This window comes from Paramormyrops kingsleyae, chromosome 9 (assembly GCF_048594095.1).
Source record: "Paramormyrops kingsleyae isolate MSU_618 chromosome 9, PKINGS_0.4, whole genome shotgun sequence".
Taxonomy (NCBI): domain Eukaryota; kingdom Metazoa; phylum Chordata; class Actinopteri; order Osteoglossiformes; family Mormyridae; genus Paramormyrops; species Paramormyrops kingsleyae.
In genome coordinates, this window is record NC_132805.1 from 36,510,828 (window position 1) to 36,536,085 (window position 25,258).

The 25,258-nt window shown below is 51.1% G+C and overlaps 1 protein-coding gene across 1 annotated transcript in view; it reads right to left on the minus strand.

The window, feature by feature from the left end:
- Positions 1-3,645: 3,645 nt before the first annotated feature.
- itga8 (integrin, alpha 8) overlaps positions 3,646-25,258 on the minus strand; it is a 49,313-nt gene continuing 27,700 nt past the window's right edge. The window contains exons 17-30 of the mRNA XM_023844545.2: positions 25,011-25,165; positions 23,718-23,855; positions 23,568-23,635; positions 23,111-23,258; positions 21,648-21,740; positions 18,122-18,201; positions 16,003-16,083; positions 15,313-15,418; positions 11,890-12,048; positions 10,873-10,989; positions 9,430-9,543; positions 8,503-8,604; positions 7,481-7,603; positions 3,646-5,702 (exon numbers count right to left, since the gene is read on the minus strand). Of these exons, the coding sequence (XP_023700313.1) occupies positions 5,619-5,702; positions 7,481-7,603; positions 8,503-8,604; positions 9,430-9,543; positions 10,873-10,989; positions 11,890-12,048; positions 15,313-15,418; positions 16,003-16,083; positions 18,122-18,201; positions 21,648-21,740; positions 23,111-23,258; positions 23,568-23,635; positions 23,718-23,855; positions 25,011-25,165 (1,568 nt within the window). The 3' untranslated portion in view covers positions 3,646-5,618. The remainder of the gene's footprint in view (positions 5,703-7,480; positions 7,604-8,502; positions 8,605-9,429; positions 9,544-10,872; positions 10,990-11,889; positions 12,049-15,312; positions 15,419-16,002; positions 16,084-18,121; positions 18,202-21,647; positions 21,741-23,110; positions 23,259-23,567; positions 23,636-23,717; positions 23,856-25,010; positions 25,166-25,258) is intronic.

The following is a 25,258-nucleotide window of genomic DNA, read 5'->3' on the forward strand; positions in this document are numbered from 1 at the left end:
TCACTAATGTTAATGTGAAACAGCTGGATGAGTTTCAATCAAGGAAAAGAAACTAGAAAAAGTACAAGAAGAACTGAATCGGTTAGCTGAGCACAGGAGCCTTTCAGTTTAAAAGCAGTTTGTAAAACCTAGGGTGACCAGACAATCCATGTCAGGGAGGACACTTTGAGCTACTTCGGGTTTTACAAACTACTTTCTAATTGAAAGGCTCCTGTGCTCAGCTAAATAGTTCAGCTCTTCTTGTGCTTTGACTGGTTTGTTTCCTTGACTGAAAGACTCATCCAGCTGTTTCATATTAGCATTAGTGACACATGCATGATTATAGGAGACTGACCAATCAGCACACAGCAAGAACTGAGTGCTCAAGTGAAATCCAGGTCCGTTTAATTGAATTGGTAATTTACAATTCCTGTCCTAGCTCAGAGTGTCCTCCCTGACATGGATTATCTGGTCACCCTAGTAAAACCTGAAATAGCTGAGTGTCCCCCTGAAATGCATCAGACGCCCCCTGTCCAGAGCGGTGTCCTATAACGGCTTCCGGTCACCCGGAGGTGTGTGGGTTTTATTTTGTGCCAAAAACGCCTCCGATACAAATTACCCTAACTGGCAATCCTGAAATAGGTATGTCTGATAATACCTATTGCGGGTTATAGAGCATGTACATAGTTGTAGATGCAGAAAATAACACTGCAATAAATAGAAAGTTGTGTCCTCAGTGTGTGTATCGTGTGCAGAATATAGGCCCTGAGTAAGAATTTATATACGATTAATGATCCACTGCAAACTTTGCGGACTTAAGTGTGGGTCATGTTAAGGACGCAACGCCAAAATTACAGTCAAGTGATGCACTAGGCGGCCCAGGTAGCCTGCAGGGGGCGCGCGGGGGAAGTCCACGCCTGCTCCGCTTTGGCCACAAACACCAAGCATCTGATCTGTTGCTCCTCTTCTTTTGGGAAAGACGGTTTGACCATTTCCGGTAGAATCATGAATAGACCCCTGTATTCTGAGCCTGGGCTGCTTTCCTGAGCCGTTCCATGATTTATAACCACGCATTTGCAGTAAGAGCAAACTCACGTGGGCACTGTACAGTCAGTCACACACAGCTCACCTTTGACTGAAGTTTCAGCTGTTAGGTAGGCTGATGGTCAAGCTAGGTGTTTTGCAGTGTGGTTAAAATACCTCCTTATAACACTTTAGCTGTCCTTTAGAAAACTAAAGGTGCAAAGACCTTTTAATCTCTTTCATGCATATTTTTGTTGTGTTGGGTGGAGTAAGGAATCATGTATCCCCTTCAAGTGGTGTAAAGTCTCCATAATGGCAAGTAAACAAATGTCTGTGATGTGATACCTTTTTTACGGTTCTGTAATCTGAATCATGTCAAAGCCTGTTATGTTTGTTATCATGAGGAGCTGCTTTCGTCTGAAGCAGTACGTAAGTGGTAACGACCGTGCAGGGTCAGGAGGGATCTCTGCTGCAGCTGGGGTTGTGGGATTTGAACCAGTAACCTTCTGATTATAAGCCATGGAGTATTAACCCACCGTATAACAATATAATTTCTCAGTTTCAACATTTGATATGTTGTTTTTGTGTTCTATTTTGAATTGAATATGGCTTTGTATGGTTGGCAAATCATTGCATTCTTTTTTATTTACATTTTACACGGCGTGCTGACTTGTTGGAGAGACGGTTCTGTTACGTGCCTTTCTACTTCTGGGTGTGTACTGTTAGCAGCTCAGGGAAAGAGGCTGTTCTCGTGCCTCATAGTCCTGATTTTTAATGACTGATTCGTCCCAGAAGAGGGAGACGGAAATATCGAGTGGCTCCGGGTGAGTGGGGTGGCCAGCGATCGTACTTGCTTGTTTTTTCAGTATGCAGGGGGCCCTGGGGGGATGACAGGGCACAGGCGACTTGTTTGTTATCTGTTGTGCTTTCTTGATGATGTGGTCAGTTTTTTGTTCTCCCATTTAAAGTCTTAGAAGATTATCGTTCCCAAGAATCTGATGGACTTAAATGTACTAACTGTTGAACTGTGTATAATTGGGTGTGTGGGCAGGCTTCTCATAAAGTTTACAGTTACCTTTACAGTATCTCCATTATGGAGTTTAACGGTTGGGTCACTGGAGGTGCAATCACTGGGACAGAGACAGCAGAGAAGAGGACTGATCACACAGTCATGTGGGACTCCAGTGCTTCATATATCATCTCCATGTTTAATTAAAGGCATGTGCTAAACTTATAATTAACTACCAGTCTTATCTTGACCATGCAGATTTTGTTACAATGTCCGCAGGGAAAGCTCTGGAACTTTCCAAATGAACGTTTTCCGCTCTGCATTTTTTTTTAAATATATCTTTTAATATAAATGCGGTAACGCTGACCTCTTGTGGTTAAACGTGCTATAGCAGCTACTCTGAAGTCAATTTCCCCCCGCAATGTCTGTACCATACCGCCGTCTACCATTTACCTCACACTAATATAAAACATCAACGTTTTACATTTCAATGTGATCGTATCAAACTTTGTAAAAATTACATTTTAAAAGGAAACTGCGGGGAATAAATCAAAGACCGCTGCAATATATCATACATTTCCTAAACATACCAAACTACAGCTATAGAATGATTTATGCAATGATGCATGATAGATCACTGCAGAGAATACTGAAACTTTGAATCGGGCCAGGAATTTTACATAAGCGCATATCCAACAATGTTTGGAAACATCAAACAGCAGACCAACGGGAAGACGGATGGCATCACCTTGGAGAAGGCTAACTTTCGCTTTTTATTCCCTTGACCGTCGTCCGTAACAACCTCCATGACCACGATCTAGCCACGTCTCTCACTCTGGACGGGATTTCCGCGGGGAAAACACGGGCAGGAAGAGCGCTGCACCGTCCAGACCCCGAATCCCGCGGGGACGCGCCTTGTCTGCGTCGGGGAGTCCGGCCACGTTTGGCGTGGAGCAGAAACTTTGAATTTAAATCAAGGAAAAAGCAAACATACTTGGATGGGCTGTAAATCAGTCGAATTTCCTGCTATATTACAAAACTAAATCTTCCTCTTCATGTACAGAAGATGGAAAAAAATAATATTGCTGAGCAGAGCAATGCAATGTTGGTTTTTTGGTGCTTAAAAGCCAAAATTACAGTTATTTAGTCATTTTGATGGGCTTTGGGGACTGGAAATAAGCAACATCTGCTGTGGTACAACACCTTTGTCTAGAGTAATGAAGTCCTGCAAAGAGCTAATCCTCTTAATAGGACCGTCTAGAGTGTCTGTGAGTGTGTGTCTGTGTGTGAGTGTGAGAATGTGTCTTTGTGTGAGTGTCTGTGTGTGAGAGTGTGTCTTTGTGTGTGTGTCTGTGTGCTCTGTCCACTTCAGAACCAGTCTTCAAGTACCCAGCTTAAGCTCTTTGAGCAGAACTTGTCAGTAACGTCTAGGCTTTATTTATATGTGGAACCTGGAAAGAGATATATAACTGCAACCACAAGTGAGGGACTAGTGTAACCCGTCAGGCTGCTGTTTCTATTTCCAACACATCTAACGAGTGAAACTCTGCACTCATGCTGCCCCAGTCGGAAGCTAATCTCCATACAGCTTTAAACTGACCGGCACCAACATTTTCAAGAAGTGACACAAGCCAAACTGGTAAGACATTTTAATATATCTGAATCCTTCCATACAAATAAAAAATCAGGTTAAGAAAAATGAAAATATAGAACAGCGTGTTTGTATTTTATATACATAGAAAAAAACATGGAAAAAACTGACTTGCACATTTTAACATGGAAAGGTTTCACCAGAATATAAACTCAGTCCCAGATCAGGCTTGATCAGCTGTTCTCAATGGAAGCAGAGCTGAGGAGCAGAGATCCACTGTGTGAGAGGAGCCAGTGAAGCTCTTCACTGCACAGAGGGCAAGATGGTCCTCCAGTCTAATGGAAGACTCATCCTAGTGGAAGATTCCATTAAAAAAAGTTATTGTTTCGCTAAAAGGTCATTATCTCCTGTGCAGCACCTGTGTCTGCCATAAGATATTATCATGGATGGAATTTAATTTCACTGCTTGTGTCTGAGACATACATGCAATTTAAAAAATCAAAATAAGAAAATCCAGAGAAGTAGCTTACACTGCATTTAATTCTTAACGCTTATGTGAAACTGACATAAAGAAGGTTTTGGCTTTAACAGAGTTTCCCTTTTACACTAATGGAAGACGAGTTCAGTTAAAACATCACAAATACATCTCTGCTTATTGAACATTATATACAAAACAACCTGAAACAGTTAAAAATCAAGGAACACCAGTGTAAACACACCTCAGGGATTTATAAAACCTCACAGTATTGCACATAGATTTTATACTTAATTATATATAGCGTCCCCTGTGAGTTTGCAGTCATGGAAGGACTGGACAGCAACTTTGGGGCGATTCCAGATCAAACCTCAAATCAGTTTATGCTGTGAGTACAAACAATCACATACAGTAGACATTTAAAGTACTCTGGACAGAGCAAATCCCAGAGACAAGGTTTAAAATGTTAATCTATGTCCTCATTCTGAATTGCATGTTTTCCTTAGTTATATTCCAAGGTTTAAATAATCTAAACTGTTGGTTAATAATATAGAACAATACTGGCTGTTTTTAACATATCAAAGCACTATGAACGTTGAAAGCAAATTCCTTTGAAGGGAGTGAAAATGTTTCAAAGAGTTTCTGTAACATGAGAAATATAAAAATGTTAGTTTGGCTTTCTGGTCATACGCAATATTACTATCAGGATACTTTGAGCACTATGCCCCCTGCTGTCCAGTGAGCGGAACAGATTTAATTTTTTGGAAAGTCCTTCTAGATATACATTCATGCATGGAAACTTCCTCGGGATACAGTTTGCATAGAATAATTTGTCATTTATGATTTAATCTAGAAAGTCTGACTCATAAAAGAATCCGAAATCAGAACGTAGACAAAAACGGACTGATTTGTTGTGCCTCTGATTCAGTTTAGTCCTCATGGCACCCGCATTTCTATTATGTTACAAAAAACAAGCGAATGATCTGATAACCAGCCTTGTATAACAACAAAGGGTGCAGACAAAGTTCACTCAGCATGGGGTCTCTATCTTCTGCTGCCGGATGTTAATGGAAGCTGAGCCGGACTTTTCCACGGGAGATCATCGGAGTCCGGACTGGCTGGGAAAACGGGAGAGGTAGAGTGGACCAGTTGTGCTCGGTACAGTATCAGGATCGTTTTCTAAAGCGCTGACTGGAGGGACAGCACTCTCCTGTTCCACTGCAGTTTGAAACTGGAGCTGATAACCCGAACGGTGCTGAAAGGCAGCAGTCGCACTGCAAAGCGTCTTCCGAAGCCGCAGTGACCCCTGCGATCTGGGAGGCCGCCTGCAGTGGTCACAGCGCAGGGGGCCGCCCAGCACAAACCGCCCCGTGCACCTCCAGGGGATCAAGGCACATTGAGGGTCAGCCTGATTTAAGTCCGCCTCACAAATACCTGTTTTATGGTGAGGATAGTTTTTTGGGGGGTGAGGAACTGGAACAAAGTTGTTTTTTTAATCTAGGATTTTCTGTGCGCCCCGCACCCTGTGCTCTGGTGACCTGTCACGCCTCGGACTTCTCCGACGTCAGCTGCTCCCGGTCCGACACGTCGTCCTTCGGAGGCCGGGCTCGGTCGAAGAAGCCACACTGCGAGGAGGAGAAAGCCATCGGATGATTGGTTAAAGTTTTAAAATTCTTTACAACGTTGTTCATTCCCTGCCTTGTGCCCGGAGTTTCCGGCACAGGCTCCAGCCCTCCATGACCCTGCATGGGACAAGCGAGAAGAGAAAATGGTGCAGCCTTGGTATAGATTTGTTACTCTAGGTACAAACAACAGTAATGTACTCCCAGTGGTGTAAAAATGTTCCTCAGATTCGATTTCTGGACCTTAAAAGGTACAATTACCTCCAGCTAAGAGCATAATTAGCAGACCCCTGAGGGTACAGCCCCTGTGACAAGTAATTACAGATTGGTACCTATTTTTCTGACAGTGTAGAGGGATGGACAGTATTGTGCATCCGTACTAGGATGGCTGGACCGGTCCAGGGATTCCTGCTCATCTGCCTGTCACCATGGTAACGGATGGCTCCACCCAGTGGAGGTGGTGGGGGCGGAGTGGCTCAGGTCCAGGAAGGTCACATAATCAGTGCCACTTGTCTCTTTAGGTGAACCTCCCCAGTTCGCTCACAGACAAAAGTGGTGGCTTGGGAGGGGCCTTTAAATCCAGCTAACATGAACGCTCTGGGTTCCCCACTAAGGTGGACGCTAAGAGCTGGTCTCTGGATGCGAAAACCAGCTCCCATGTGCACAAGAGCTCAGAAACAGATGAATGTACACATCCATCCATCTTTCAACTGCGTATTCACTACAGGGCTGGGGGGGGGGGGGGTCTGGAGACACCAAGGGGAGGTTTTGAGATTTGAGTCACCAAGGCAACAGCACTAACCAGTAAGCATAAACTGGGAAGTTTAAATCCAAACAGCTGTAACACTCTTCAGGTACCAGAAACACAAAAACAGATGCCGTGTCATCAATTTTACTCAGTAAAAAGTACAACCAGACAGTGAGGTACCTAGAGAGTCCCTCTGTCAAGGGCTGGACCCCCTGAAACTGTCAGAGTATCTATGCCCCTACAGCGCCCCCTGCAGCGCCCCCTGCAGCGCCCCCTGCAGCGCCCCCTGCAGCGCCCCCTGCAGCGCCCCCTGCAGCCTGGTGCTTTAAATGGGGTATATCTTCAGCTTTGTGAAATTCATGGGTATTAACCGATAATGAAGAGGGCTGCTTAACTCAGGGCTGCTCCTTCCTGCTCCTGGAGACCTCCTGTAGCATCAGGAGGTGCAAATGCAACAGACAATTAGGCCAGTTTTCAGGATGAGAAAAGCTTCTGAAAGAATTATGGGATTCCTCAGATAAGGAGCTCAAATTGTTTACATACATCACAGTCCTGCCATTATGATAAATTGAGTGAATAAAGATAGATTGACGCGTCGTCCATGACATCCTTCTCCTTCCAAAGACAGCCTGTCTGCCAGTCAGAGGCGTGAGGTACCAGCACTGGGCAGAGTGGATGCTGCCTGCTCTGGGCAGACAGGAAATCCCACCCCTAGTCTTACTGAGGCATGGCAGTGCAGCCCCAGATGCATAAACACAGATAACATTGACACAGGTCATTAAGACAGGGACTGCTGAATCATCTTAATTTCATCTCACAATGCTTTTCTTTGCTTGGGGGGGGGGGGGGCTCCACCAAAATCTCATTCATTTAAACAAATAAACACAGTTGCCAAAGCTGTCTGTCTGTCTTTCTATGATGCTTTGAAATTCAGCCAATAAAAAAAGAACATCACAGTTTTTACCCCCTTATAAACACAGTGTCTTTGAAGGTTCCGGAAAGCCTCGGGACAGGGATGGAGGATGTTACAGACCTTCCACATGACCAGGGTTAGGATGGCCAAGACCAGCAGCCCCAGCAGGACGGCCAGGATGATGACCCACAGCGGGATGGCGAAGGAGACGTCAGGGGTGGCCCACACCACGAAGGTGCCGATCTGGGAGGTGCATGAGGGATTGGTCAGCAACATCTCAGAGATCACCCAGACACACTGTAGCAAAGACAACTACAGTTTGCATCCACATCAGTTTGTGTTTAAAAACCATGAGTTTTTCAACCTGGGGTCTGTAACTGTGATTGGAGTCAGAAATATACAAATACGAAAGCTCCCCCCAGGCTTCTTAGATACTGATCTGATCACACATTTGAGGTGGGGGTCCATCACTGTAGTCTTTTTTCATTTTTGTGTCCCAGGTTGATGAAACCCTATTCTAGAAGGATCATAACATTTCTGCTATTCATCTAGATCAGCGGCGGCCAATCCTATCCGCCCCTGCATGCAGGTTTTTGGGGTAACCTTTAGGTCAGCTGATCAAAGTCAATCGGTCCGCTAATTAGTGATGTGATTAGGGAGTTGCAGTGAAAATCCGCAAACACAGCGGCCCTTTGTGGATAAGACTGCCCACCCCTGATCTAGATGTTCCCTCCATACAGTACTTACTCCGGGGACTTTTGCGGGGGGGGGACAGATTCCTTACCCCCGATCCACCACGTGACCCATAGGTACTATCTGCACGCAAAAACATATGCCCAGTAGGATCTGCTCATGGCCAGGAATAGCGCAGCCGAGATGGCGATCGTTCCTCCAGACGCTTGCGAACGTGGGGTGACCCCAAACCGGGGCAGGGTGGGCTTGTTTGAAGGATCCTGGTGTTTACGGCTGTTGTGGGATTTGGACGGGGCTTTTCCTGGTCCGGAGGCCCCGGGTCAGAGGATGCTAAAGTGCTACCGCTAAACGTTTCCCCACCAGTACCACGCAGGGTGTTCCACCAGCAATCCTCCTGAGGGGGGGTAGGGAAATCCGGACCCCCCGGCAGACAAACACAGGGCACTTACGGACTTGGCCTCTTGAGGGAGACTCCTCTGTTTGATTCGATAAGGCATGCTTGTTACTCTGAAATAGGCGGTGGAGTTGAGCAGATACGGGTCATTGTGCCTCTGAAAGAAAACAGTCATATTGACACGATTACAAAGAGCCCACATAGACAAGGCAAAGGTCACAATAAGCGTTAATGACCTCAGGCTGCTGCTGGGGGCAGAATGAGCATTAAATAAATGACAGCTGTCCGTGAACTTGGTGTGGAATCACAACTTCACTGCTGCTCGTCATTCATTCAGTCCCACACATTGTAACACTTTAAGGTGGAAATTCTTCTTTTTCAAAAAGAACTTCTTCTCTGAGGAGACCAAAGGGACTTCAGACGTACAGACAGACACAATATGAGAATCAGTCCCTGCACTGGATAAGCGCTTGGAAGACAGATGGACAGATGAGACTTTATTATAATGCAAATAATTTTTTCCCCCCAAAGTTTAAGTTTTGCAAAAAGGGACAACTTACACACAACGTGCAAATACGACATTGTGAACATCCCACTAAAGTACACAAGTACAAATTAAAGGGAGTAATCAAAATGGAATTCATGGAAAAATTGGCAAGTAACAAATGAAGTAAAATCCAACACATTGTATATGGGGGGGGGGGGGTTTCCGGGAAAAGAGTGAAAACGCCAAACTCAGTCAGAGGGATCCAGAGAGACCGCACTGCTGACGTCTGACGGGAACGGCCCCCACAACTTCATGAATTTATTACAGTTTCCAGACAAAGACAGCCTGATTTTCTGCAGAACATCACAAATCTAGGGGTGGGGGGTGGTGTGAGGGGTCCTGAATGTGTGATTTCCAAAACAACAGGAGACAAGACATGAAGAGGATTACGGAACTTGTCCTCCAATCCTGAAGCACGGAAATGGGGCTTCTTACCTGCAGGAAGGTTTGAGCCCAAAGCCGGGAGCGAACCTTGACCACGGCGCTCTGGCCGCGCTCCAGCCGGATCACGTGACACGTCACCACCAGACAGTGGACATTACTGCAGTTCTGGTCGAGGAGAATTTGTGTTTGTTAGCTTCATCTTCCACACAAGGCGCTGTCTGAGCGGTAGCTAGACTTTGCCCCCTTCCTCAGGAATTCGGGAATCATGAGAATATTTAGTGTTAAGCGTTCACATCTTTGCTGTGGATCAGGGCAGTTAAACGTCAAATTGACCACCAGTGCTACCCATGTGAAGACAAGACTCTTCAAACACACAATGTCTTATGTCTGTCTCGCATTTTTGGTTCAAAAATAAATCAGAGAAACCACTGCACTCTTCCTCATAAACTTGGTCTCTTCTGAAGAGATTTACCCACAATCCTTCAGACCAGAGATGGTAGGACCCAAAAGGGTCTATGACAATAAGGGAAACAATTTTCTGCCTCAGACCTATTGTTTGTGACAAGGCTGGACGCATCTGAGATGCGGTTTCCTTCCCAGGAAATTATTCATTTCAAAAATCACCTAAATAAATAGAGTAATACGAGTAACAGGGAAACACAGCAGGACACTCCTCATGCTGGACAGTGTCATCCTGCATAATGACTTTGGCTAAATAAATAACAGCGCAAGTTTATTTTATTAACCTTCCCTTTAAGCACTGTACCTGGAAGCTGCCCCGTGTGGGACATGATTGCCGATGTGTATGAAACCGCGGAAATGACCTCTGACCTATCGGACGCTGAGGTGTGACGGGGGGGGGGTCTGCTTCTCGTCAGCGCCCAGCTGAGCCCCACGCCAAGCGTCCGGATGTGACATCAGAGGAAAGAGCCTTCGCATGCAACCCTGCCTGGATTCAGCTTCACCGGGGAGCCTGAGTTATTTACAGTGCGAGGAGGGGGGGGTCGACGAGGTCACTATAAACAGCAGTGACCTTTTAAACGCCAGTCTCCCCCCAGCTCTGCGATGTCATACAGGCCTGAGGGGCAGACTGCACCCCCCCCAACCCACTTCCCCTGCTTTGAGGGGGCCTGTGTGTGATTTGCGGCGAGAGGATGGGGAGCCGCTTGTCGGGCATTTTAACCAGATGCATGTTTAGAGGGAAAGGCGACCCTGTCACAGACGGAGACGCACAGAGCCCGCGTCCCCGTCATCACGTCTCACGGCCCCAGTTTCCATGACGACGACAGAAAGGAAATCTTTAGTCCGCGGTTCAAACGTCGGTGTTAACACTAGTTTCTCAGCACTCGTGGCTCAGTCAGGGAGAGACGAACACGGCCCCCGTCCCTGTATCCCTGTGGGGGTTACGCAGCCGTGGCGCCACACAGTGGCCTGGTATGTAATGAGTATGTAATGAACAGAAAAGGTGGTGTGGGGGGGGGGGGGGTTAGGTACCAGCGTCTTCCCGCTGTAGGCCTCAGCCGTGCTGGCGGCCCGCCTTTTCCGGGAGTGGGGGGAGCTTGTGTTGCGGAGGAATCCCAGCAGCTCGGGGGTGTCCTGGAGCCTCGATGTCTGCACACATAGGGGGGTGTCATTAAGGCACATTCATCAAGTTTCACACACACACACACACACACACACACACACACACACAAGCAGCTGCCCAGTCGCACAATAATGGGACGCAGGCCCAAACACACAGAACACCGCGATGGTTCCGCTCAGTCTCCAAGCGCAAGCTGAGCAGGAAGCCGGACAGAACCGACAGCAGACCCAGAGCCCAGGAACGCTCATTATCCCCCGAACTGTCGGAACAGAGGTCCCGTTCGCTCCCGAGTGCGATTTCTTGAGTACCCCCCCCAGTGCTGATCTTTATCTTCCTTCTTTGGGGGGGGGAGGGATATAACAAAGGAGTTACCTCTTTCTCCCAAAAACCCAGGTGGTCACAGTTCAGGGGCCACATCCTGCACTCCCGACTCGGTGGGGCATGAGAACAGGTGACCCATTGGAACCCCCCCCCCCCTCCCCATACATGCAGACATCCCTCCCCCAGAAAACCACACCGATGTCCAGGGTCACCCACAGGTCCCCGTAAAGCAGGCTGAATAAAAGTCCCCCCCAACACCGCCAGGCAAACCCGATACACGGGGGAGGGCTTTAATGGCCGGTGGCTGCAGACACGGGGCCACCTCTAAAGGGAGCCTGGGGCCCTCAGACCGGCCCTTTCCGGGCACGGCCACCGCCGCGGGGCTCCTCTGCAGATTGTGTTTCTGCTCCTTCCCTTTGATCTCGTTAATGTGAGGTAGGCGGCTGCGAGGCGCATTTCCCATCAAAACCAGCGCTTGATCTGGCCTTCAAAGCCTTTCCAGGACCCCGAACCCAATCAGACTGAACGGCAAGACCTTCCACGCTGAAAAAGGGCTACATCTGTCGCAGGTGTTCATTTGGGTGGGTGGGGGGGGGGAGTCCTACCTCTAGGTCCAGAGGGTTCAGCGAGCTGTTAGTCCTGCAGCTGAGCGGCCCCTCGGTCAGGACCTCCAGCGGATAGAGCAGCGGCTCGTCCTTGTAGCTGCTGGGCCAGCCCACCTGCAGCAGCGTGTCGCTCACGGCGCTGGGGCCCTGGTTATGGAGCTGAGGAGAGACACGCCGGGGGGGTCAGTGTGGAGAGACCAAGCCAGACCAAGTCACAGGCAGGACAGTTCACTGGTAAGTATCAACCACACTCAACTGGAGTAGGAGGAAAACCAGCAAGCCCAACCTGGCCTACACTAACAGTGATCCCTAGTCAGGGCTGTTTTCGGGAGGGGGGGGCTATGTTTTCCCAGGCCCTGAGTTGGACATTGGATGGGGGGTTGGCAAATGTAACCCCCCCACCACCCCGGATAGCAAGGGATCCCAAGGTGGAGTTTTCTCAGGGGCCCCAGAATTCCATGCTATACCCCTGCATCTACTCGTGTTCGAGTTTCATTCCAAACGGTTCCCCCAGTCTATCTTGGACAATAAATATTCACCAAATATAGGCAGTGCACATGTTATTTCTGCTCTCATATTTGGCAGCGCTGAGTGATTAACAGGAGAACACGACACACAAACCCTGGGCCGGAACATGCGTTAACCATGCAATACTCTGAGTGGCCTGATGGTGGCAACAGAACCAGCATTCAGAACAAAATATGTCACCATCACTTTCCTCAGTCCCAGGTCCCTGTTAACAAGACTAAATGACAAAACCACGGACTGGTAATCATTTCTGTATTTAGCAGATGCTTTTTTCCTAAGCAATGGGCAATTGAGGAAGCAGGGAGAGCCGGTCCCTGGGCCCACTGGGGTTTAAGAGCCTCGGGAGAGCCGGTCCCTGGGCCCACTGGGGTTTAAGAGCCTCGGGAGAGCCGGTCCCTGGGCCCACTGGGGTTTAAGAGCCTCGGGAGAGACGGTCCCTGGGCCCACTGGGGTTTAAGAGCCACGGGAGAGACGGTCCCTGGGCCCACTGGGGTTTAAGAGCCTCGGGAGAGCCGGTCCCTGGGCCCACTGGGGTTTAAGAGCCTCGGGAGAGACGGTCCCTGGGCCCACTGGGGTTTAAGAGCCTCGGGAGAGCCGGTCCCTGGGCCCACTGGGGTTTAAGAGCCTCGGGAGAGACGGTCCCTGGGCCCACTGGGGTTTAAGAGCCTCGGGAGAGACGGTCCCTGGGCCCACTGGGGTTTAAGAGCCTCGGGTGAGCCGGTCCCTGGGCCCACTGGGGTTTAAGAGCCTCGGGAGAGACGGTCCCTGGGCCCACTGGGGTTTAAGAGCCTCGGGAGAGACGGTCCCTGGGCCCACTGGGGTTTAAGAGCCTCGGGAGAGACGGTCCCTGGGCCCACTGGGGTTTAAGAGCCTCGGGAGAGACGGTCCCTGGGCCCACTGGGGTTTAAGAGCCTCGGGTGAGACGGTCCCTGGGCCCACTGGGGTTTAAGAGCCTCGGGTGAGCCGGTCCCTGGGCCCACTGGGGTTTAAGAGCCTCTAGAGAGACGGTCCCTGGGCCCACTGGGGTTTAAGAGCTTCGGGAGAGCCGGTCCCTGGGCCCACTGGGGTTTAAGAGCCTTGCTCCCAGGTCCGACAGTGACATCACTTTACCGATGATGGGGTTCAAACTGACAGCCTTCCGATCACGAGCACGGCTGCCTAACCCGCTGAGCCCTGCCCTGCCTCCATAAGTCTATCACTGCAGGATGCTAATTACATCCGGATACATTTACTTTAACGTGACGGAGAGAAACGTGTGGCGCACTGCCAGCCTCCCGGCTTCCGGCACAGTCACAGGGGACATTGATGCAGGTCACCCAGAGCACAGCATGTTAGCCCAGGTCTCCACCTTCCTGATAAGATTCTTAAAAATAATAAACATTCAAAATGGATGTTAACGTGAAACAGCTGCTACAAATCTGCAAAAATTACCAGAAATGTAAATGAAACAGCAGAGGTGTCGCCCTCGTGAGCTGCCCAGGTGCGGTAACGTCAGGCTCAAATGCACCTCAGACAGCTGGACGAGACTCACCGAGAGGGTAAAAGTGTAACGCTAGGGTGAGAGAGGCTCGTCAGCGCCCCCTCCAGGCCACTGCTAGGTAGGGCCCCACTCGGCCCCTCTTTGTGAAGCTTTGTTGCAGCTGCCTTATTACCGGGTGGGGGCCGTCTGGCTTTGATCCCTCAGGACCGGATGGCCCACAAGGCTCTGTTTTTACTGAATAAGGATGTCGCTGTTTCAGTTTTACTGTCCCCACCCCCCACCCCCCCCTCAGCTGTCCCCCTCCCAGTTTCTGCCCTCTTATAGTGCTGGGAATCATTCCCACATGTGAGTTCTGCTATTTTCCAGCACCGACGGCCGTCATCCATCACTTAAGTGTGTTACACACCCCTCCTGCCCCCCCGCCACATCTCTGATCCGTCTCATCCTTAACGAGTTGACTTATGGGAGCTGGTGTGGCTCCCCCACGTGGCCCACGGTGCGAGACTGCGTGTGCACAGCAGCAGGGTCACATGATCTCCCCGCCTAAACGAACCCCAGGTCCAAGACTGCACCCTGCGCCGTCTCCCAAGACCCCAGGCTCCGGTGCACTTAAATACCGCGGTACAGTCAGCCTGTGCTTCATTAGGGACAAAGAAGGAAGGCGAGGGGGGCTGGGGGTGTCGGAGGCGGGACTTAAAGGCAGCCGAGCCACTTGCTGTGAAGCCCCCGGTCTCTTTGAAGTGTAACTTGATGTTGGGGGGGGGGGGTTCAGTGCGGTTCCTGAAGGAGGGCACTCAAACGGTCTTTAACAAGGACTGCGAGGGAGGGGCAATGGCTGGGGGGGGGGTTTGTTTTGTAGCATTCTATCAAACGCGATTGAAAAAGGGTTTTGGCCAACACTGCATTGACGGGAAAGGATCGCGTTGCAGGCTGAGGGCATGCTGTAAAACCACTGCCTCCTACAGGACAAGCAGCAGCCTTACAGCGCTGTCAGGCAGAGCGGACGACGAGCATCCAGACGGCACCTGACAGGAGGGAGCAGCAGAGTCACAAAGACGATCAGCATCCACGAGGATCGCTAAGAATCCAGCTCTCCTCTATAGAACGGCGTGAAGAGCTAATGCCCTGTGACACAAAGGGCATTAAGGTGCTTTACCACGCTTCACCTTTCAGGCTGTTATGTTCTGTAAACACTTATAAGCGGAGTTTTATATTACACAGCTCTATAAATGTTTGAAAGGTTTATGTGTTAATTTTCTGTCCCCAGAGGCCAGAGTCAGGTACCTTTCCACTGCGAGTGGTTCACACGAAACACAAGAATACACTGGAGTCAGGGGGTTTATGGAAGCGTGGACTATGGAGGGCATGCGGGACTGGCTGGCCCCGGCAGGGCCTGACCGGCGCATTGGCGGCACCTCATAGATGTGCAGGACCTGGGGGCCCACGTCCTCCTCCTTCACGGGCTTGTCCTTGGGCTCCCACCGGGGAAAGGGCAGGACCACTTGAGCTGGGTGGGATACCCTTGGGAGGGGACAAACATAGGGTTAGGATTCCACAGCCAAGACCAACACAACCCCCCGGATGCACAAACACATGCTGGGGCCTTTTAAGAGTCAGTTTGTTTCCCATCTCCTTCTCCCCCATGTGATCCGGCAGACTGGAAGCGGCCCCGACCAGCTCCGGCCCATGTGCGGCCAGTTAGCCGCCCGCTATTCTTAGCAGCGCGCCGCGGCTCTCTGGCAGAGCTAATCACAACACGTTGTTTGGCTGAGTCGCGCTGATTCATTTCCCTCCAACTTAAACATGTTTCCTCCAGGCATGGAGGGGCGGGGGGGCGGGGGGGGGGGGGTTGTTGATAAAGTCTCTGCAGCTACACGATGCAAATCTGTACGTAGCTTTCAAAGGGGAGAGCATGCTGCAGGCTTCCGTCCGTTACTAAACTTAACGCTGTTTCTATACTTAATGTCATTACTAAAGCTAAATTTGGCCGCTGTCTAACCAGTCCTGGTCTATATTTAGACACTCCGTCTGACACTGGGGATGCAAATAGCCGCATTTTGAGGATCCGGCAGGTTAAAGGGAGGGGGGAGAGCCTTGGTACCCACCCACGGATGTCTACACGGGCCACCGCAGAGATGTTCAGCGTCAGGCTCACTCGGTTGCTCTCCGAGTTGTCTTTGTTGGAGCTGTGGACAGAGAGGGATGGTGTTAAGTTAAACAACAGAAGACAAGGCGTGACTGACACCATGACTTAAGCAGGTGTTAAGGCAGACAAAAGCCCACTTTTTTATACACCGACGGCTTTCATTAAGACGTTATTAGTACTCAGGACGGGAGACTCCGGGGCGTCTCCGCTGGCTGTCGTTTGTCCGCAACTTGCCCCCGTCTGCCACAGTCTCTCAAGTCGAATGTCTTCAATAGTCTTTGTATTTATGAAACCACAAAATTCCCAACAGACCAGAAACTTCTCCCATTTACATCTCCTCGGGGAAAGAACCAAAAAAAAAACAAATGCCGAGTCAATAGAAAGGAGCCGTTGTGTGACAGGCAGAGACACCGAATCACAGCCAGACCCGCTGGTGACTCGTCCATTTTTGGTTGCTTCGGCGCCCAACGCCAATTGGGTAAAATATGGCAAAGGCCTCTGCTGGAGGAGAAGAGAGACCGGATCAGGAGAACAGGATCGGCAGCCTCAGTCTGTGCCTTTAATCTCGGCCTGTGAATGATTTTCAGTCGTCTGGCTGAAAACGCGACAAACATCTACAGAAACGATTCAGATGTTTTCCGGCGCCAAGACACCATGGGAGTCGAGTGGATCACAAACGTGACAAAGATGAAGAGCCCAGTGCCACCAGTGGACGTCCAACACGATCCAGGGGGTTTTAAGGTCCTGACTTCATAGAGCAGATGATCCTCACCATAGTGTCTTCTGGAGAGGTAGCCCACAGTCCCCCTGTCAGGACAAGCTGAGGAGAGCCTGCTGTGTGTCTGTCCACGGCCCCCTCACTCCCCCACCCCTGCAGCTGAGCCTACAGAGAACCAGGAGATCCAGCAGCTCTGCTCATCTGCGTGACCCTGAGGACTCGGACGCCTTTCATCCTGACGATTAAACTCCGCAGGACACCCGTCAGCCTCCAGTGTCCAGTTTCCCTCCGATTCATGTGACCATTACAATACACACAAACGCCCCCCCCCCTCAGAATCTTATCCCGAAGGCAAAGTAACCTCTTTGGCCCAAACTGAGCAAAGCGGAGATAGGAGCTCTCCCAGAAGGACCTTCAGCTGTCCAGCTCTTTATGCCAACTGGAATCCTCCCTGGGCTGCTGCGGAAGCCTTGCATTATGACGCAGACCCATCAAACCAGCACAGGATGTATCCCTTCTCAGCCAAGTTACAGACCCTAACCCCACACCGGCATCACCGTAAGACTGTGCCCCCCTGAAGGCTGACATGCTCCTGAGAGGAGGCTCTTCACTTTTTGTGGGACGCACAATAGCATGCTATGCCCCCCCCCCCAGTCAGAGCCATGACTTATGACTTTTCATCTTCCTGTTATAAAGACTGTCTCTGGAGCATGGGGGGGGGAGGGGTGAACGCACACAACAGAAAGCATTCATCACAATAACTCCAACCGCAGGCTTACAGGAACACTTTCTGGAGCAGGGACAGTGTCTGCAAAAACCACTGTGAATGATTACTACCGGCGAAGAAGGCGTCTCGTTTACGAACAGCCAGTGGACAGGGACCCGTCTGGAACAGGCCGTGCGTCCGGAGTAGGGAGAGGTGCACTAGCACTGGAACACAAACTCAAAGACAGGAGGTACGGTACCAAGGCACAGCAAACTATCGCCTCTGATTTAGTCACTGTGTTCTTAATGACTGCACCATCTGCTGGGGGACTCCTAAAACTACTCATTGATGCCCCCAGAAAAGAAGAGGGAAATGCAGGTCTGTATGACCAACTTGTGGTATCACATTCCTAACTCTAGGGGGATTTGCAGTGCCTTTCTCTCCTAATCTGTCACGGAAAGTTTTCTTCACATAGTTGAAAGATGCCATTTTACCTGGAGGCTTCTGTGGGTCCCCTGACTGAGTAATTTTACATGAATTGCCCCAGTAAATACTGTGCTGTAACACTGGGCATCGTCACTGAGCAGCGTTGTACCCCAGCATACAGACGGACTCCCCAGTCCAGTTACCCAGAGGCACCAAGGATCTGCTCACCTTCGGATCTGCAGATGGAAGCTGATGTGAGGCCCCACCTCCTCTAGACGCTGGACAGAAAACCGCAGGCCCACGGATAGCTGGGGGGTGGAGGCGCAGTGAGGGAGAGAAAGAGGGGGGAGAGAAGACACATCAAAGTGCTGCCTGATTACAGCAGAGCCCCCCCCCCCCCCAGCACTGTAGGTGCTCAGCATGGAAGCCCCGTCTGGACCTTTTCACCACGGCGACCTCGTCCCCGCCCCCCCCCCCCTTTGACCCTGTAGGTGCCGGTACCCAAAGGGGAGGATCTGTGCTTCAGGCAGAGGAACCCGTCTGACGGGGAACACATGAGGCACCTCTTTACCGTGAGAAGCTAACGAGACTCAGGGCCATATAACAGGGCAGCGGCTGCCCGCCGCAGAGCCCGCGTGGTACCGGCCTGACGGAAACCCCCGCAGAGCCCGCGTGGTACCGGCCTGACGGAAACCCCGCAGAGCCCGCGTGGTACCGGCCTGACGGAAACCCCGACAGAGTCTTCCATAGACGTTGGTGTGCATTACAGTTCCGTAAAACTTTAAAAGTGGAGGAACGTTACAAAGCCTGCTGTCCCAGGGTTAAAACCAGCACAGCCTTGGAAAACTTCAGTGAGGAGATTTGTGTCAAATGGCGTAGAGGAAGTCACAGAGCTATACTTATGCAAAACACTGACCCCTCAGCAAATTTCTGAAAGGTTACAGCATTCAAACGGAATCTCCCTTCCTCCGTCTGTCCAGCAAGGCTGGATATTGTAATGTCTGAGATGTTACCTTGATGAAACAATCTGAAACACCACTGTGTACGTCTGCCTGCCAGCATCTCCATTAAACCTGGCTGCTTACCGGAATGTTCTGCAGCTGCAGAGGGTGAGGGAAATACAGGATGAGCAAGAGCCGTCGACCCAACCATCCACTCTGACCCACACCCGACCTGTCGCCTGTGTTCCTTTCTGGACCGGCGCTCCATCGGACCCCTCGGGGGCCTGAGACAATCGGGCTCTCCCGCCGTCTCCGGCCTGGAAACTCGGTCAGGTGATGTTCTCTTCCTCCGGGAGGGAGATGGCAGTTCAAAAAAGGGCTTTTGCCTTGATTCACTGAGTGGGCGAGACACTACACCCAAAGCCCCCATCAAGGGGGGGGGAATGTTTCCCATCCATGGAGCAAAGCCAATGAAAAAGGGGGGCAGTGTGTGACTCAGTGGGTTAGGACACTGTGTCTGTGATCAGAAGGTCATTGGCTCAAATCCCAGAGTCAGCAGAGTGATTTCACCATTAGGCCCTGGGGCAAGGCCCTTAACCCCCCCCCTAGATCCACAGACTGTCTGACCCAGCTTTCTCAAGAAATGAAAAATTAAATTACTTCAGATAAAGGCATCTGGTAAAAAAAAAAAAAAAAACCTATTTAACAACAGACCTGAAACTCACAGCTGGAAATGCAAAGTCCAAATGCAGCTGGGTCTTAGGTACTAATGCACAGCTCAGCCTGGGATGCTACCCCGCATCGGGCCATCGTCGGCTCGCTAACCCGCACCGGGCTCCATCGTCGGCCCGCTACCCCGCACCGGGCTCCATCGTCGGCCCGCTAACCCGCACCACTGAGGAGAGGTTTACGGAGCGCGCTCAGAGCAGCGGCCACTGAGGAGAGGTTTACAGAGCGCGCTCAGAGCCGCGGACGCTGAGGAGAGGTTTACAGAGCGCGCTCAGAGCAGCGGCCGCTGAGGAGAGGTTTACAGAGCGCGCTCAGAGCAGCGGCCGCTGAGGAGAGGTTTACAGAGCGCGCTCAGAGCAGCGGCCGCTGAGGAGAGGTTTACAGAGCGCGCTCAGAGCAGCGGCCGCTGAGGAGAGGTTTACAGAGCGCGCTCAGAGCCGCAGACGCTGAGGAGAGGTTTACAGAGCGCGCTCAGAGCCGCAGACGCTGAGGAGAGGTTTACAGAGCGCGCTCAGAGCAGCGGCCGCTGAGGAGAGGTTTACAGAGCGCGCTCAGAGCCGCGGACGCTGAGGAGAGGTTTACAGAGCGCGCTCAGAGCAGCGGCCGCTGAGGAGAGGTTTACAGAGCGCGCTCAGAGCAGCGGCCGCTGAGGAGAGGTTTACAGAGCGCGCTCAGAGCAGCGGCCGCTGAGGAGAGGTTTACAGAGCGCGCTCAGAGCAGCGGCCGCTGAGGAGAGGTTTACAGAGCGCGCTCAGAGCAGCGGCCGCTGAGGAGAGGTTTACAGAGCGCGCTCAGAGCAGCGGCCGCTGAGGAGAGGTTTACAGAGCGCGCTCAGAGCAGCGGCCGCTGAGGAGAGGTTTACAGAGCGCGCTCAGAGCAGCGGCCGCTGAGGAGAGGTTTACAGAGCGCGCTCAGAGCAGCGGCCGCTGAGGAAAGCGGAAGGAGGGAAGGCCGATTACCCACACTAACAGCTCACCTGCAGCCAGCCAATGAGTCACTGCATTCTGTCACAAAAGGATCACTGCTCATTCATCTTCTATACCTGTTTGTCCTACACAGAGTCTGGAGTCTATCCAGAGAGCTACAGGCGCAAAACAGGCAATTACTTAGGATGGGGCGCCAACCCCTTCGAACACACTAGACATACCTAAGGGCAATTTGGCAATCTGTGGGGGGGGGGGGAATATGGAGAATCTATCGGAAATCCCATGATAGCACGGCGAAAACATGCAAACATGCATTACTGGATCTGCACCTTGGTGGTGAAATGAACCATGAGGGCCCAGAGGTCAGTACTGGTGGATACATATCAATCCAAGGGCCCCGCTACCACAGTCAGAGTATTCACTAATGGCCCACGGGGGCGGGGCCTGGGGGGTGCGGGAAACACTAGTGATCAGGAAAGAGAGCTCTGTGAACTTGGTTTGAACCCTATCCCCTAATATGCAGCCTTCACCTCAGTCTGGCGTTTTGGGTATGTGGTGTTTGGTCTTTGTAGCTCTGGTGAGATGTGATTATTTGTGACTTCCTTGCACGCACTCCTCCCGGCACCCGCACGGCCACTGCCCACAGGCACAGAAAGCTCCGGGATTTCGGCGTGGCAGAACAAACATCTGGAGCAGTCCTGCATCCGAGTCGACCCTGTGGCGCTATGAAATGAGCTGCACCCCCCACCCCCAAACCAGATGGCTTAACTCACTTAACAGAGCCTGCAGGGCAAACGTGGTAATCCGCGTGTTTGAACCAGCACGCCGAGGGACCGTGGGATCATTCTGTTACTCTCTCCTGCTCGGAAAGCCTCCATCTGCCGTACAAAATCTTACAGCTTAGCAGAAAGGCAGGACGTCACCTTCGTTCCACGGGCCGTCGGCAGCTAATTATCCCAGTCAGCCCCTCACCTCCCAGAACATTCCAGAAGAAGATTGGGGGCAGTAAGAAGACTGAGGCAACATCAATCTAGAGACGTGAGGCTGCCATAAATCCTACTGTATCTGGTCACAGACAGCAGCTTCCTGTTTGGACAGGAAGTGACTGTTTATGCAGCGCGATGGGAGAGGAACAGTGAGAGACGGGGCATCGCTTACGTTGGTCTGAGCCACCATCGGGTTTCCCAGGTCACACAGCACCGTGCGGGTATCATTCTCCATTCGGTACTCGCAGTTCAGCCTCTGCAGGTCCTGCCAGCGGCAGGGGTGGGGGGGAGAAAACACAGCACAGTGATAAATTAGCCAGCAGCAAAAGTAACATACATCATGGGGCCATCAACTTCACTTTGCCCATTCATTAGCGACTGCTACTTTGTGACCAAACAATGGCTCTTATCGCTATCAAGACGGGCACCGACCCCAGTCGCCAGGCTCCTTTGACCTCTAATGTTGGTAAATCACCCCCAGCCCGCCATTCGCCAAGGCGCACGCCTACCACCTAATTGCTTAATTACTCCACAAAAGAAGTCAGTGAAACATAAAAACAAAAGGCGCATTGATTTAGCGAAGCAGAAGTGACAGGGAGGTTCCCATTAGTTACTAAATGCTCCATAAATATTTCAGGATTGGGAGGGGAGTGCTGATCAATATCTGGTGACCCTCGTTTGACATAACATGGAGACAGCAAAACAACAAACTCCCATTACGCCATGTTAAATTTACGACACCGTAAAACTGTTACATTAGGAAAACTGCTGCAAGAACTTCCAGAAAACGTAAGTTATCCTATGAATCGAGAGGCTGAAATTTGCAATATTTCCCATGTTATATCAGGAAGACGTATGATTCACGCATGAGTTTGTAATCTCATCATTATCTGCTATCTTCGGCAGACAAAGCTGGATCCAGTCTTTCAGTTTTTTGGACAAGAGTGATTTTAAGAAAGACGAGGTGTGGAATGAAGGTCAGGTGGGTTTTTTCAAGCCACCCTGGGCTGTACTGGAGAGGAGCACGTTAGTTTGATTAACCATCCCGTAAGCATGCAGAGGTAAACCACAGGATCAGATGCCTGCAGACACGCTCAGGAGGGTGGAGGAGGGTTTTTGGTTGGGGGGCTCGTTCTTCCACAGACACGCCTTATTCTCCAAGCTGGTGTGGTTCAGGAGATGTTCAGGAGCTGCTTCCTCAGAGCTTCTTTCAGGAGTCCCCTGATCGCTGACAGTCAAGGCTGATAAGAGCACAAAACTCTACGAGTTATGGGGGATGAGTAGAAGGAGCCGTGTGTTAGTGGGGGAATCAGGAGGCCACTGTGGGGGTCTGTTTGGGGGTCACTGTGACATCCTCTGTGGGTCAGCACCATGAGAGGCACCCTGGGGAAATGGGTTAAAGGTCATGATCTGAAGGTCATTATACACACCGGTCATAGATGGGGCTCTCGACTCTGCTCCTGGTGGACAGTGGTTCATGTGGCTTTAACCCACTCCCAACCTCAGCATGGTGTGGGGGGGCAGACTGGTTAGACTAGAGGTTAGTTTAAACCCAGAAGTGCCTCAGAAACTTCAGACTGCTCAATGTGCGGCTCATGGGATGGGCAGGTAAGTGCTCAGGTTTGGGGGGGTCACCTCGCGTCGGCGCTCCACTCCGACGTAGTCGGCCTCGGCAGGGATGACGACGCGCAGCTCGGCCTCGTACGCCCCCTCGCCGCCGTTGGCTGCGTGGATGGTCAGCATCAGCGGGTTGTCATCACCGATGACCAGCTGCTCTCGGTCCCTGCATGTCACACACCGCAAGCCAGCCGGTGACAAGCTGCCCCCTCCGCACCCCGGGGGGGTTCGCGACCCAGTACATATTCCCATACGTCTGTTTCATAAAAACAGGCTTATCAAATATCCTGAGAAACCCCCCCCCCACCCCCCACCAATATCCTGCGAGCGACAGATATATGCTTTGTTCTCACACATGTGAACTTGGGATCGTGTATAATTCCGAAGGAGCTGCGTGCCGTTAGGTTTATGGGACATGGCTTTCCGCTGGGCTGACTGTCACACAGACCCCCCACGGCCCCCCCCAAGGACTCACATGGTGGCGGACAGCTGCAGGTCAGGGATGCATACATTGTCCTCCCCACAGTCCAGAAGAATGTTGGCCTGGGGGGCGAGGGGAAAGACCCATATGAGTTCTGGGGAAGATCTCTGCGAGGTCCCTGGTCACGCCGGATCCCACACTCACCTGCTCCTGAACGAAGGACCTGCCATAATAATCCAGGATGGGCCGCAGGTCCTGTCCGGGGGGGGTCCTCGTCTCATCCAGACTGAAGTTGAGAGCAACGCTTATGGGGGTCAGCTTGTCCCGGAACTCGCTGTCCTCCTGGGGACGCGGGGGGGGCGCATGTGTTTCAGGTGCTCATTCCGAACTCCATGCTGACGGCGGCTGCATTTCATTACCGCGCGTTTGAGATTTCGCGGTTTTAACAGCCTTCTGTTTTGTTGCCGGCCTGGGAAACGTGCAACCCCACTGCGACTCTGGTCTGGCGTTAATGCCGCAGCTCTGCAAACAGCAGTTATGCAGCTGTTTGTTTACAGTTACGCTTCTCACTGGTCATGGGGCTGTTGGGAAATCCACCATTCATGCAAGATGATGCTGATGTCCTACTGAGAGCCATCCAGTCATGCTGCAGCCATTTAGCATGGACAGGGCTGTGACAGGGGGGTACTGAAGCTCATTATAGGAAGCAGAGTACACCCTGGATGGGATGCCAGTCCATCACAAGACAAGCTATAGGTGATATAGAGACAGCAGTTAGCCTAAGTAAGCAGCTCCCCACTGAGCTGCACTGCTGCCCAGGAGTGATATTTACTTATGCAAATTAACGGGAATTCAATTCAGTTCCATTCAATTGATTTGATTTGATTTGATTCGATTCAATTCAGTTAAATTCAATTCAATTCAATTGAGTGATTTTTATATAGCACTTTACATGGGTGTGTTGTGATACAATACATCAGGAAATACATCAGTACGTGGGATTTTCTCTGTTAAGAGGTCAAATCAAGGTCAAAGTATCTTTACTGACATCTACAGCTGTATGAGCCATGGGGGATATGCTGGATGAAATTATGGTCTTGTTGGACAAGGTGCAAAAAAAATAAATAGTGATAAAGAGAATATAAATGTGAATATGAAAGATCTGACGATCTGACAATTTAAACACGACCTGCTGAGACACGGATGTAAGACATCAAAAAATAGAATCTAAAATATCCCAGGGTACGATGTAGCCATCAGAATATGGTCTCGAGCAGACTCTAAAACTGTGTTTCCCAGTTCGGTCCTTGGGGACCCACAGACAGTCCACATTTTTGCTCCAGACGATTTGGCAGGGAGCTTGAAGTGAGCAAAAACATGGACTCTTGGCCAGGGAGCAAAAACGTGAGTCCCTGAGGACCGGATTGGGAAACATTGCGCTAAAGAGCCCAGGAAGCTCTAGGAACGACCAGTACAGGAGTAGCTGAGGACTCCTACCCTCAGGTAGACGGTGAAGCTGTGACACGCCTGCCTCTTCCTCTCGTCGATGACGAGGGTCCCTCGATACTGGTGCTGATGGGTGTCGAGGAAGAGGACCCTCTTGATGGCGCCTTTCTGCTTCAACCAGTCCAGCTGCAGCTCCACGTTCAGCGCTGGGGAGCACATGGACGGGGGGCGTGAGGGACACTCCCACTGCTGGGCAGGGCCAGCCCGGGGGGTCGCCTTGGGCCTCGCATGCTTTCGAT